This window comes from Tamandua tetradactyla, chromosome 26 (assembly GCF_023851605.1).
Source record: "Tamandua tetradactyla isolate mTamTet1 chromosome 26, mTamTet1.pri, whole genome shotgun sequence".
NCBI lineage: Eukaryota > Metazoa > Chordata > Mammalia > Pilosa > Myrmecophagidae > Tamandua > Tamandua tetradactyla.
In genome coordinates, this window is record NC_135352.1 from 42,951,576 (window position 1) to 42,966,613 (window position 15,038).

General features: G+C 48.6%; 1 protein-coding gene across 6 annotated transcripts in view; it reads left to right on the forward strand.

Annotated features, from left to right (window-relative positions):
• Window positions 1-7,064, forward strand: part of MFAP3L (microfibril associated protein 3 like) — a 35,133-nt gene extending 28,069 nt beyond the window's left edge. For all 6 annotated transcript variants that reach the window (XM_077144401.1, XM_077144404.1, XM_077144406.1 and 3 more), the window contains one exon: window positions 1,422-7,064. In XM_077144401.1, coding sequence (XP_077000516.1) covers window positions 1,422-2,347 — 926 coding nt within the window. In that variant the 3' untranslated portion in view covers window positions 2,348-7,064. The remainder of the gene's footprint in view (window positions 1-1,421) is intronic.
• Window positions 7,065-15,038: the final 7,974 nt, after the last annotated feature.

Below are 15,038 nucleotides of genomic sequence, written 5' to 3' on the forward strand. Positions count from 1 at the left end.
AAACTTTCCAGCCCTCCGGTCATTGTATATTCAGATACAACTGCAGCTGAAATGTGATAATCCACGCTCGGGAGATGAAAGGGCCAGAAGCCCACGCCCCGTCTGAAGGAGGGAAAACTTCACAGGCCATGTGACACATAGGTCTGTTCAGACACATCCACGAGAGGCTGAAAAGTCACTTGGTTTTCCAAACTTAGCATCGTAGGCTTAGAGGAAACTCGCTGGCTGTATTAGTAGGAGAGGCTTACTCAGGACAGCGGGAGCTGCTCTTCACAGATGCTCTTTGAGGAACAAAACACCATGTGGGCATCCGTGGGCTTCGCCACTGCCTCGGGCCACAGGCGAGCAAGCTTGTGAGCTTGTGGCATTGATAATGACCACAAACGGTCCTTCAGGAAATATTAGGTTAGAAGCCATTGTGAGGCGGAGGCAGGAACAAACAGAACTACGTGCCAAAGTTAGATAATGAACGGACGTGTGGAAGTGCCCATCTCTGGGAGCTCCCTGTGCTTGGCTTCGGGGACAGGAGCACTTTTAAGGAGGACTCTGCCTGCTCCTTCCCCAGGACAGGAGAGGCTGTGGCAGGATCTCAGGAGGGCACAGACCGAGACCTGAGGCCAAACCTGGAATCACATTCCGCAGGGTGGGCAGTGGCAGGGTGAGAGTTAAATGAAAACAGTTGATCAGATGGGGACCTCATTCCCAGGGCAGCGCCGGGTCCGAGCTCACCTTCCTAGGGAGAGGGGAAGGAAGGTCCACGTTTATCCGGGCGCGCCCTCCTTCGTGTCAGGCTTGTCCCGGAATTTATTTGCAAAGGTGAAATAAATGGCTATCAATTCATACCTAGCCTGTGCATTTTCACATTGGTAGCTTGTAACTTTATAGACAATTGGTAGATTCTCATACCCAGTGCCCTCAATTGTTTTGAGATGAGGTGGTGCCAGGGTAATTTCAGTCCCAAAGGTGAGGGGCCCAGGTGATGGGTTAGACTTCAATTCATTTGTAGCTTCCAAAGCTTTAATTCTGAGAGGCTTGACCCTGCTTTGACCCAAGTAAACAGATCGTGGAGTCGTGCTCCCAGGCAGGCTTGAAAGTCCCATGCTGCAGCTAAGGACCGCCCGCTAAACCTCGGTGCTTTTCAGTAAAACCCCAGCGTTCTCCAGATTGGCCCTTTCCCTGCCGGCACGCAGACTCGCGCAGGGCGGTTTATGGAGCCCGCGGTCGTCTCCTGGTCCCGTCGCTTCCAGAACGGTGCCCTTGTAGGGTGGCCTAGCCCGGGCCTCCGTTTCCCCCCGCCGCACCCGCCCAGGGCCGGGGGCGGCCACGTGGCAGCAGGGGGCCGGCCGAGCACCGCGTCCTGGGTGGGGGCGGCCGCGCGGGGGCCACCGCCAGGGCTGACCTCTCTCCTCTCCCTCCCGCAGGCAAGTGGCAGATGCCGGCCCACGGCCTCCTGAACGTCACCAGGGTGGCCTTCTCGGACCGCGGCAAGTACACGTGTGTGGCGTCCAACAGGCACGGCTCGGTGAACAACACGGTCACGCTGCGGGTGGTGTTCACGTCGGGGGACATGGGCGTCTACTACATGGCCGTGTGCCTGGCCGCCTTCGCCGTGGTGCTGGCCCTGAATGTCACGCGCCTGTGCATGATGAGCAGCCACCTCAAGAAGACCGAGCAGGCCATCAACGAGTTCTTCCGGACCGAGGGCGCCGAGAAGCTGCAGAAGGCCTTCGAGATCGCCAAGCGCATCCCCATTATCACGTCGGCCAAGACGCTGGAGCTGGCCAAGGTGACCCAGTTCAAGACCATGGAGTTCGCGCGCTACATCGAGGAGCTGGCCCGCAGCGTGCCGCTGCCGCCGCTCATCATGAACTGCAGGGCGGCGATGGAGGAGTTCATGGAGGTGGTGGGGCTGGAGGAGCAGGGCCGCCACCTGGGGCGCCCGGCCCCCGACGGCTCCGAGCCCGGCGATGCGGACGAGGTCTACACCATCCCCAGCTCCCGGGAGCCCAGCGACGCCCCCGCCGCCGACTCGGACGCCTCGTCGCTGCACGAGCAGCCCCAGCACATCGCCATCAAGGTGTCCGTCCACCCGCAGTGCAGCCGGGACCCCGGTGATGACCGGGACACCGTGCAGGGCGCCGGCGGAGACGACGAGGGCACGGAACCGTCGGGCGACCGGTCCCCAGAAACCGCAGAGCCTTCCACCGACGTGACGTCCACCGAGCTGACCTCCGAGGAGCCCACGCCCCAGGAGGGGACAGCGCGCGCGCTGCCCCCGGCGCACTTGCGAGCTGCAGAGCCCGCACCAGACGAGAACGCCTGCGTCGTCTATGAAAGCCATGTCTAATATCGACCCTGAAAAGCTATGCACATCCAGAAAATCAGGGGCTGCCCGTTGTCATTCCGTCGTCGTCCGCACTCGCCGCTAAGCCTTACCAGGAGACTTGGTCACCCCGTCGGGGAGTGATGCCGTTGGAGCGCCTCGGGTCGGGGCTCGCCCAGCTGCAGGGCGTGGGAGAAATAGCACGATGCAGAACTGCTCATGCTGCACAGCTGTCTGTCCGCCGGAGATGAGTTTATGGACTTCTGTCTGCCAAATTCCCGAATTGGCGATGCCCTTTCTGCCAAGAGTACACTGCTGTAAGATGTTCCGAGCCCAGCAGCCCTGCCTGATGCACAACTGCATTGCGTTTCCTTTTATAAAAATCATAGCTCTCCTACTGATAGCAAATGCATGTACCTGGGTTCGTTGCACTTTCTTCTCAGTTTTAATTACTTTTACTGTTCCCTTATACTGGAGTAGTGTTTTTATATTGATATTGATAGCTCTTTCCGGTTTAGTCATCTTTGCCGTTTTTGACCTTATTTTGCCCTAGAACATTTACCTCAGAGGCTCTGGACTCACTCACCCCAGCAGGGCTGATACCGAGAAGTCATTTGTAATGTTCTGAAATAGTTAATGTGCTCATTACTGGGTTTTTCTGTTTGTTCGTTTCCCATACATTGCTTTTTGTTTCCAGTGAAGCTGCTGCTGTGAAACTGAGAAAAACTTTGCCCAAGAATTAGCACTTTAGTAGCCAAATAAAAATGTGTTTACCGGTCCAGTTCGGAGAGCCTTGCAGGGAGGCAGGCTGTGGTCAGGGGTCCCGTGCACCCATTCTGCCCTCGGGCAGTCCTGGCGACGTGCGAGTCACACTGCCCTCCCAGCCAAGGCCGGCTCTCTATGTGGACAGTGCATTGCTTCTAAAGACCAGAGTCCCTTGATGAATTCCCGTAAACTGTAGAGTTTTGGCTTTCCAGGAGGCTGTTCAGGGGCCGTTTGCCAAGCACTTGATTTGGGGCCCAGACTGGTAGCCTGCGCGGCTGTTTAATGAGCTGGCTCCTCAGTGGGTGGGGAAGGGTCCGAGTGGTGGCACAGGGGGCAGAGCTGTCCAACTTCAGGCCAAAAGTACTGCTTTCCCCTTCAGTCCAACGAGCAAGCGGCTCGTATGCGAGGAGCTCGTTGTATGCGAGGAGCGTGATGTGATGGAAGGAGGATGGCCAGAGGTTACCACCTTCTTCCGTGACTCCCGCTGACCAGCGGCCTGGCTTTGGGCAAGGCTGGGTCTCGGTTTCCCCACCCATAGGAGGGCGCAGGCGGGCTCCGAGGGCCGTTTAAATGGCCTTGTGCTCTCACAGGCCCAAACCACTGCTCGTCTTTGCTCCTTTCTGTGGTTCCTTTAAAGATTTCCCCATTTGTCTCTGGGATCACCCACCCGCTTTAGGCTGCATTACGTTTTCAGATGAAAAGCTTTAGCTGTGGAAAATCGTAGCATTTCAGACAAGCCCTGCATCTTCCTTGCCCCCTACCCACCGACCCCGCTCTCCCCAATCATTAGGATAACGTCTGCATTTTGGAGATTTACTCGTGGGGAGAATAATGGGCATTATTTCATTTTTACTTGTGAGTGAGAAACGACCTTAACGTGGTCTTGGGGTTGTGGCCACATCCGGTGACAGGTTGGCATGTTGGAGGTGACATGAGGACACGCTGGGGATGAGAAAGCAGACGTGGGGATTGAGTCCTCTCTAGGCAAGTGGCCTTGGACAGCTCCCTTTCCACCTTTGGGGTTTAATCTTTTTCATCTGTGAACTATGCAGCTTGCACTCATCAAGCCCCAAAATCCCTTCTAGCTCTATTAGTCATAGTTTTATGGAAAAAGCTTGTGATTTCCCATGATGGGTCCCGTTGCATGAGATAAGCTGTGCTGAAAGCAGAGATTGGTACGTGAGACTGGATGTGCTTGTTATTCACACGTTACAGCATATCTGTTCTGTAACTGAGGACAGCGGGTTTTGCCCTAGAAGTGGCCTTGATGGGTTTCTCTATGCATAAATAACCGGTGTGGCGGGCAGCGTGAGAGGCAGGGAGTTTGAGCAGGCACCTCTTGGCGGGAAATGAGCTGTTGGCATCTACTAGAGAAGTGTCTTTCTTAGGTGGTCACATGAAAGAATTGGTAGTGAGAAAGCAAGAGAAACTGCAGCCCCTGTTTGTGCTCTCTGGGCTAGGATTTTATTTGGGGTCCACAAACTTTTGTCCCCAGCTCTTAAAATATAATACTTTTCTAATTATCATGGAGGTCAACAAATTTTCACCATGAATCTGTATATACAAATCAGCAACAGAGACTTAAACGTTTTTGTGTGATTTTGTGTGTACTTCTTCCTCATTCTGTTCAGTTTTCATTCCACCGAAACTCATGTACAGATCCCCACCGTACACGTACGCGCCGGTCTCCATTCCATCTGGGCATTCTTCAGAGATAATGGGATAATAAATAGGTAATCTAAAAATACACAAACTTTTTACGAAGCAGGAGCAGAAATGTGTGACCAAAGAGTGTTTCCAGGTTGTCTGTAGCTCTTGCAGACTGGGTGGTGGAGAAGGTACTCAGAGGTTTTCAAACCTTCCTTCCGCTTGAAGCATCCAGCTGCTCTCGACCTTGGCTTCGAAAAGGGATTTCTGCTTCCAGAAATTCCAAATTCTCCCTCTCCATCCTGTAGCTTTCTTTTTAAAATGACAGAGGCCCTCCTGCAAAATTTGAAATATGGAAGACCTTGTAACTTTTAGCTGATTTTCAAAGATAAAGCGAACTGTTCAGCTTCATAAAAACTCATGTAAGTATGGCTGCAGCGTGTGTGTGTGTGTGTGAATGTGAGATTCACTTGGGCAGTTGTAAAAGCTTAACACTAAATGAATCTCAGCCTATGTCCTTTGGGTCTATGTAGTCATTTTTTTAAATCAGACAATTTCTGATTTCTGAGTCATCCTGCTCTTATCCCTAAATTTTTTTCTTGAAATTCTAAAAATGATTCAGATGTGTGCATATTTGATTCATGTAGATTATCTGTAAGCTTGGGTGGTATTTATTCTAAATGGAAAAATACAGAATTTTATACTGAGAATCTATGTAATTTATAATGGTTTGTTTTATATATTATATTTTCATATCTTTAGGGCACATCTACTATGATCATCTTTTTGTATATCATGCTTGGCAAAAAGAAATATTAATACTTGACTAAGATCTCTAGGAACCAAATGTGATATATAACATACAGAAATCTCTCTCAAAATATGTGAATGTTCTCCCCACCACCCCCCCAGACCTTTCTGTGTCATGTCGTTACCTCCAGAATGATTTGTCTCGGATGCCTGTGAGCATTCCTTTTTCAAGACTAAGCTAAAAGGCCTGCCATCCCTCAGGCCTTCACTTCTAACTATAGAGGTCCATGTTGAAACTTCCCTTTGAAGGGCAAATGTGAGATAACAAGAATGCAACTTTATGGAAAGACAGACTTTAACTATGGCTGTGTAAGTTGTTTTACCTGCCTGGTAACATGTTTAAAATCTGATGCTTGTACTGTTATTTACTGGTGATGTGGGATCTGCTCAAGCTCTTTAGCACAGTACATGAAGAGAATTCAGGGTACACAAAATATTTGCATGCTTTCAACAGGCACACTGGAAATGGGGTCCAGCCGACACAGCCCAGCTCAACTGTAGAAACATTTTCAAAAGCCCAGTCAGACGCTTTTTATTACACAGATTGAAATACAGTGTTGCATCCATGCTGAAACTCTTCACCGGCACTGCCACTGCGGGGATTTCTTCTCAGTGTTTCCTTTGCTGAGAAAATGGAGGCTTGCAGATATCCTTATTTTCTCAGCACAGTTCAACTCTGTTCTGTACCTGTCTTCACAGAACCTGTAAAATCACATCCCTGTTTCTGTTCTTGCTCTTTAAGCTAATTTGTCAGTACTCTTTAAAAATCTGCCAAATCTGTGTATTTACACGCACATATTTTAAGCACCTGTTACCTTCAAAGCGCTGGTCATTTTTACATTCACCTACCCATTTAAAAATCCTTTAGTAGATAACAAAGTTCATTTTTTCCAAACAACTCCTTTAGAATTAGTACAGTGATTAACCAGGTTTGGATTAAACAAATCAGTGGTGGAGAAAAAAATCAAATACAGCTGAATTGCTTGCCATATTTTCCAAAGGCCTGAGTGTTTGCCTGTTAATACAAGAAAATATCATATAAAGGTGATAATGATCTTTTTTTTTGTTAGAGATGAAACTTTGAAAGGGGCTAATACTTAGAGGTAAGAAGACCACAATCAAAATTGAAGCTAGAGAATATAAAAATAGAAAGCAAATAATTCTAGGAATAGTCTGGCATATTTTTATTTAACCAATAATACAAGCCTTCCGTTCATCTCTCAGACCATTGAGCTGCTAATAATGAGTTAGGGTCAGAGAAGGTGCTTGCACTTATGCTTGATTTGCTGCATTTCAGTAGTTCTGGATTTGTTTATTAAGATAAGAAAATAACATGAAAAAGTTTGGCAGAAATGTCAAACTGGTGATTTTATGAACTATTTTACTTAAAAAAAATAATTTAAAGATGTAAACAAATGACTAATATTTAAGTTAATGTTACAGTAACAAAAACAAAAATCCATGCGCTCCATCCTGTACTTTTGATTGTTGCTTTAATAAAGGGTGTGTGCAGGTGTGAGGACTGTGTCGCGTCTCACGGCCTGCAGCTGTGGCCTGATTTACTCTCTCCGATGATAGGGAAACTGGTTAGTGCCCGTCCCTGCTGTTTGCATTGCCGCATTTCTTGGGGAAAGAGGAAAATGGGGTCATTTTTATGTAAAAGTACAAAACTTTTTCTAAATTCAGAAACTCTAATTCCCTCCCGAAAAGTAAGTTTTAGCACATGCCATCAAGCCCTCCCCAAGACGCCAGGAAACTCACCTGCCCAGAGAGTTCCCCGGGGAGACAGCACGAGAAGCTGAACTGGCATGGAGCCCTAGGCAGTCCCAAATCCAGGCCGAGCCCAAGGAAATGGGATAGTGAGCAAGTGAAAGAGGGAAAAGGCAGTATTTTAACCCTAGGGTATACCAGAGAGAAAGACAAGATAGCTATGGCTGAGGGAGTTATCCAATCCACTATACATACAGCCGCCATCCCTGCATTCTTTCAGGCAAAGACAGGTTAATGCTGGCACTGATGACACAGCATTGGCAATTATGTCATCACAAAAGAAAACAGCAATGTTTTATTCTAACTGGAAATGTTACCTGGTCCATATTTCCAAGAGTCAGGACACACAGTTGCTAAATTTTTTTGCAGGTTTTGGAATGTCATGTGCTGCTTGGGCCTCAGTCAAAGGAGTTAGGTAAGGCCTAATATTAATATGAATGATTTTCAGGGACACGTATAGTCTCAGAGTTGGAAAATAAGTATAAGGTTGTCCAATTTATGAATCTTCTCTACACTGTCCCTAACAAATAGTAGTCCAGCTCTGCTCGAAATCTCTGATAATGGGAAGCTTCTTCCCTCATGCCGCAGCATATCCCTTTGTTGATAGGTTTTAAATGCTGCCTCAAAATCTTAAATAACTACCTGCTGGTCCTTTTTGGGCCACCTGGAGCGGAAAGCATGAGTTAGTGTTGCCACAACAAGATTGTCTTCTTATTGTCAGCATAAAGATAAGACAATAAATGTATTCATATAAAAGAAAGGATTACAAAAAAAACAGTTACTACAGTGCTTTATTTGATCCTAGCCAAAAGGCTGAGAGTGATGGGCTCTGCAGATTCTACAAACACAGATAATATGCCGTGTTGTGTTCACCCTTCGATGAACAGTTTCTGGCAACAGGGATGATGAGGCAGATACCAGGTATACCTCCCTGCCCGTGCAGTGAGCTGCTGAATGGTGTGTCATGGGGAAAGCTGGCTCAGGCAGAAAAGACTCTCAGCAAATGGCCACTTAATTACCTTCATAGCACAAAAGGTCCAACAGCAGGGAAAGAGGCCCGTCGTGGCCAGTCTCCTGGGGAGGCCGGCGGCTCAGGTCAAGATCGGTACTGCACACCCTGCGTCGGAGAGCAGGGACGAATCTGTCCTGCTGGAGGGTGGGGTATTTATGTAAGCTGGGAGGTGGGGGATGGGGGCAGGGGAAGGGGCCCTGCCACTGAGAGGTCCTGCCCCGATAAGCAGCTGAGGCTGCTGGTTTCCCATTTCAGGTTTAAGGTGTGGTCAGGCCTCTCCATTAGACCAACATCTCCCCTGGGCCGTGCGATGAAAACATTCTGGGCCATCTGGACACAGTAGAAATGGGGGGTGGGGGTAGGTGAGGGCTGGGAGAGGCCGCTACATGCCCCATTGGTCCACCCCTCAGCCTCCTGACCAGCGCCCCCCATCAGCTTCCACGTGAGCCCACCTTCCACCAGAGTCACCCAGGGGAAGGTGGGTCAGCTACTGGCCTGTGGTCTCAAAGGGTCGGCAAAGGTCTGGGGACAGCAGCAGCAGCACGTTGGAGGGCTTCACCTGTGCATCCCCTCACTCCAAGCAGGGTGGTCAGGCCTGTCTGGAGTAATTGCACCCATTCCCCCGACCCACCCACCCCGAGAGCCAGCTGGGGAGGTCCCACGTGGGGTCTGTGGTGCACTTTGCAGCCAGTGGACTTGCATCAGGCTTCCACCTCCCCCGAGGTGTCAACCCACGCAGGAGCTGTCAGCAATAGCAGACGTGTGTCCTTGCTGGACTGGGAGGAAGTCAAAGGCAATGCGATTACCAAGCGCTGCTGCCAGAATTTCTAGGTTCTTGGCCATTCAGCAAGAAAGAATTCAAGGGGACAGCCTAGGTGAACAGATCCAAAGTTTATTTAGTACACACGAGAAGGATGTGTGGACGCTCTCACAAGAGGAAAGAGACAAGAGGTGCTCAAAACTGTGGGAAGGGATTGTTTTAATAGTTTTTCTGTTCCTTTTACTAGTTAATTTTTTGTTCTCTCCCTCCTCCTCCTTTGCTGGTCCTAGATAATTCCCTGTGGCACCCGGTGCTGTTTACTGCCATCAGGGGTTGTTCACTGCCGTCTGCCTCAGAGATAACCTTCTCCTCGCCTCCTCGCAGCCCAATGGCTCTCTGGAATTTACCCTTTGCTCATTAGCCAGCTGTCCCCCTGGTTCTAGCCCTGCTTCAGCACTTCTTTGGCTAGAGATCTAATGATTTCTGCATTCGTGCTTACTCCCAGCTAAAAGAGGCAAGTCCAGAATCACAGACCCCTCTTCCAAGCGGATCACACTTAGGGTAATAAATTGGAAAGATAACCGAGCCGTCTGCCCGTTGCACTGCATCGGGCGTTGTTGTGTCCCGGGAGGTTGGCCACCGTGTGAGGAGGAGGGCACGGCGTGTGAACGAAGGACCTGCAATGCTAGTTCAGACGCGAGGTGGGGAAGACCAGTTCCTTGATTGCAATCCGGGCTTGGCAGAGAGCGGAGAGGGAGGGGGTCGGGGGCAGATCCAGCCGTGAGTCAGCTTCCCTGCGGCTGCCACGGCCCGGGTCGCCCGGACGGAGATGTTTTCCTTCCAACTGCCGCTGAGTCGAATCTGGAGAACACAGGAGGGGCTGTAACCAGTCCTGACAAGGTGTCCGTGCAGCCGGCTCTGGTGGGAGATGCCTTCTCAGCCGATCCGCAGTGACTTGTCTCTCCCCTCCAAGGCCACCCGCTCTGTCTGCCCCTTGCCTTGAGCTCTAACCTGACCCCTTCCACTGACTTGAGTGCCTCACCTATTTTTTCACACCCACTTCCACCCCTTCCTGAAAGACGGGTGATGTCAGGAATCCTCGAAGGTATCCTGTAGCCATGCCCAAGGGGTCTCATGGGTCCAAAGTCAGGAAGTCTGGATGGCCTGGTCCCAGAGTGAGACGGGTGGGAGAGGCTTGGGCTGGGGGTGTGGCAGTGGGTGGTGGGAGCCCCAAGCTCGCTGACCTCAGCAGGAAACCAGCTAGCCAAGTCCCTGACCCTCACGGGGTGGGGGTGGGGTGGGGCTTCAAAGTTCCATTTATCCTGCCTTTCCCCCCAAGGTCGGAGACAGTGCACCCTGTGTCCCCAGCCGTGGGTCAGTACCTCTAGCCGGGCTGGAAAAGCAGGGTGACCCTTCACTTTAGCTCACAGAGCCATGATTCCTGTGTTGCCCAAGATGCTGCTGTACAAAAGGAAGCCATGAAGCACAAGATAATTAACCACGCCTTCCATCCCCATGCACCCTGCTCGCCGAGCCGAAGTCTAGGGAGTGGGCTGCCATGTGTGCCTCTTGGGAACACAGGCTGAGGCTCAATGGAAACTTTCAGCAAATGCCTGCCCTATTAGCTGCACAGCACAAAGTGTCCACAAGAGCAGGGAAGAGACCCCACGGTGGCCGGTCTCCCTGCGAGGCCACATGTTAGGGTCGGTGGACGGCAGCTCAGCACGCCCCACCTGACGGCACAGAGGGGAAACCTGGTGCCGTGTGGGGACTGAGTGTTCCTACGCCCCGGGGTCGGGGGCTGCCACGGAGAGGTCCTGCCCTGAGAACCATCTGGGGCTGCTGGCTCCAGGTTTCTGGGTTCAAGTTATGGCTGGGCCTTTTCTTTACACCTGGCATCCCCCTGGGCTGTGGAATGGAAACACAGTGAAACACCTGCTCAAGGTGGAAAAGGAGGCGGCGGTGGGCGAGGGCTGGAACCCGGCCCCTAGGCATGTCCCTGACGTCCCCAGGACCACCCACTCAGATGTCCCGAGGCGCAGCTCTGTAGAGCGGTGTTCAGTAGAGCCCGAAAGAACCAATGAACCCACAAAGTCATCGCCTCAGAGGATTCCTTCGTTATCCTTTGAAGGGTCAATCAACTGACAGCTGCAGGAAGGGTGCATATATGTTTAGGAGGCATACTGAGATGTTTTCCAATTCTAAGTAGATTGGAACTGGCAACAGCTGCAATTACTCAGTTAGGTAAAATGAAGATGCCAAGAGTAAAATAACAGTTTTTACAGAGATATTAAATTACTAAAAATGTATGAATGAAGACTATATAGCAATATGAACTCATCAAAAAAAAAAAAAAACCAACAACACATTTCTTACTACCCGTGTATTTCCTACCTTGATGCAATGATCTTTAAATTGGCAACTTCTTTTGATGGGCATTAGGCAACGGGTTAAACAGTAGATTTTCTTATAACTGACTCATGTCTTTAAAGCCCATTATGGAAAGGAATGAATCCCAGTGAATTATGCAAAAAAAAGCAATCAATTGAGCATAAACCACTAACTAAGTTAGGGGGAGTTTTGCTGTTCAATTAAATGCCTTATAGTCTCTATTAACTGAACATTTTTAGGATCCATATGAAGGTGATGTTTATTGGAGACCCCTAAAACGGTCAGTGCCTCTGACTGTTTTAAGCAAAACAAGATCTGATTATTTTCTTTGCTGCTGGTATAGCCTTCCTTCATTTAGACATGTGATGTAGCCTTCCTTCCTTTAGACATGTGATGATGTGAACACAGAGTTGTCCCAAAGGCTTATTTTAAGAGAATTTATGATTCTATTCATACAGGTTTTTACCTGAAATGAAAACAAATTAATGAATTTATATGAAGAGAGTAAAATTACTCTGTAAAGCTGTAGAGATTGCACCTTTGTTGGGTGTTTTTTGTTCTCTTCTGCACGCAGCTATGGCCGTTGGACCAAATTGAAATGCATGATATGAAATACTGCCGTCGCAGAATAGATTCTGTGAGAAATCTCATTGGCCATGTAGTCGCCATTTTAACAGTTGAGCATAAAAGAGGTAAATTTTAATGTTGGCTATTTTGAAAATAATTTTTTAAACTGAAACATTATAAAAACTATTACTGGTGTTATGTTTGTAGAAATTTCTTCATCTAATGAAGAAAAAAAATCAAAAAGTCCAAGACACCTCAGAAAATTTTAATTGTAGGATCTACACTCTGAGTGTAGGGAAGAGAGAAAAATCACACTAACTTGTGGAATCTCTGATTCTTAAGTTTTTTAATGTGCAGACTATGTTTCAATATCAACTCAGCCTAAATGTTTTGTCTTCACAATAATTATTGAGGTATATTAATGATATTTCTGAAATCTTGCCAGATCCTGACAAAAATCCAAATTTAAAATATGTACATTATTCTTGGGTCATGTTAATTATTTCACGTTACTTTTCTCTCATTCCAGAATGGATTTGAGGTAATGGAGTTAAATATATTTGTTTTCTAAGAATTCTTTGAAATTGGTGCTGGGTTTCATACAAACTCAATAACGCTCAATAATCAGAATACTTTATTAATTAAATATCCCACTTCCAGTTATTTTTGAATAAAGGAGAGATTTGCAGTCTGATTATAAAAGCAGAATGGCTGGAGCTCTGCAAAATGTTTGTCATTAACTATAGCTAAAAATGAGAGGCTTTCTTTACAAGAATAAAACATTGTTATTATACTATGCTCACAATAGGATGTACAGTGAGTAACAGGATGCAGGAACAAACAATTCATGCAGCATGTTTTCATCCAAGTCTTCACCTAAGGATTTGGATCTGGATCTTTAAACTTATTTTCTTATGTGATTTTTTTAAACCCCTCAATTAAAAAATCAGTACAGATAAAGACCTTTAAATCTTCAAACTTCCTTCTGCATTATACATTTGCATTCACCAGCATAGATAAATTTTAATATTGTCGTAATTTCTCTGCTTTTATGAACTCCAGAGAGGATAGCTATGCTTTAAGACACTTAATTTAGGTTCAGTCTATTACCCAAATAAAATGATCTTACTCAAGCAGGTAGCAAAAATGTCTATTTCCTCATTATGGAGGGCAGGACCTTTACAGGCTGTGAACGTGTGTGCTTGAAAATGGCATAGAAGAATTTTATCTGAATAGATCCTCTGAACCTGGGATATAGAACACATTTTATTTATTTATTTTTTAATTATTCTTTTTTTTTTTCTTTTTTGCATGGGCAGGCATCAGGAATTGAACCTGGGTCTCTGGCGTGGAGGCAAGAACTCTGCCTGCTGAGCCACCATGGCCCGCCCTAGAGCACATGTTTACTTAGACTTTTTATTTTGAAGTGGTTGTAGATTGCCAGGCCGTTGTACTTCGAGCGCCCCATGGTGAGGCACACACCCCTCAGTTGGGATATCGGCATTGATCCAGTCCGCCAGTCTCCTTCGGACACTCCCAGTGTCATGTGTGCTCGTGTGTGTGTGATTAGTTTTAGCACATCTGAGCCATGTTCGCACCATCCCAAGGTAGGGAACATTTCCATCGCCACAAGGATCCCTTGTGTGGCCCTTTTACACCCACCTCCCTCTCGCCCTAGAACACGTGTTTTTTTTATCAGCAAACTCTGCTTGATTAGGAAACTGAAGTTTATCTGGAACCAACCGTCATAACAGTGTGTTTTTTCCATAAAAATATGTGCCAGCTTTCAGCTTCCTGATGTCTGACCACCATGACTGTAGATAAATAAATATCCCACTTCCAGGTATTTTTGAATAAATGAGAGATGTACAGTCTGATTATAAAAGCAGAATGGCTGGAGCTCTGCAAACTGTTTTACAGCTAGTACTGAGAGCTTTATAGCTTTCTGCTATAAGAATAGAACACTGTTACGACACCGGGCTCACAAATGGGGTGTCCAGTGGGTAACAGGATGGTGTGTGCGACGAGGACGGAGGTTTCTGAAACTCAAAGAAAGGGGTGACCGCTGACTTGCAATCCGCGGAGCCCCGGGGCGGACGGGATGTGAAGCAGCCACAGGTCCCGCGTGGGGTGCAGGCGGCAGGCTCATCGTCACGTTGAGCTGCTCTTGCAGCCAGAGCTGCCCAGTGTAGATACGGTCAGCTCTCCACACAGCCTAAGTCTCGAGGAAAGAGGAAGAACTCTCCCTGGCACCTGGAGTGTCTGGTGCTTACAACCGCCCCACGAGCCCGAGGGCAGGGGCTGCAGAGCAGTGGACAGAAGTTGTGTGGACAGGACAGTGTCCGGGTCCTGGCACACCGTATGCTTAGCTTGCGTTTTCCCCCGTGGACGAGGGAGGACTTAGCATTAAATGCCCAGCACCCAGGCAGTCAGAGAGCTCTGCCCAGTGCAATGTTATTTTAACAAAGCATTAAGGGCTTCGGTAAAAAAAAAAAAACCCAATGCCACTTACCATCCCAAGTATGGAAATTGAGACAACTGGCAACAGTGTTGAGAGAAAAGTGCCTCCGCCCAGACTCCCAGGAAGGTGCGGGATGCAGATTCCCTTGCGGCTCCCTGCAAAACTGTGCGAAGGGCCTCATTTGAAGACTCTGAAATGCCAGCCTGGGGGCTACGTCCCCTGGGGTGACGTTTTTCTCGTACCAGGCCGACACCCTGGGCCTGCAGCCACGTTTTCCCGCCAGGCAGTGGTCACCCGTGGAATGGGTGGCTCTGAGCCTGTAACCCTAGCTACGGGCTGAAATCCGAGCTGAGGGGTGGGGACCGCTGGGGAGGGCAGGGGAGACTGGGGCACTGTATGAACGTAGGGACGCTTCGGGGTGGGGCCCGCCTGGGTGGGGGCTCCCAGCAGCCAGAAAGCATCGTGCATGCAGAGTCCAGGGAGCTAAGAGAGGCGTCGCCGAAGGCAAGCAGGAGGACACCGAACAAATAAC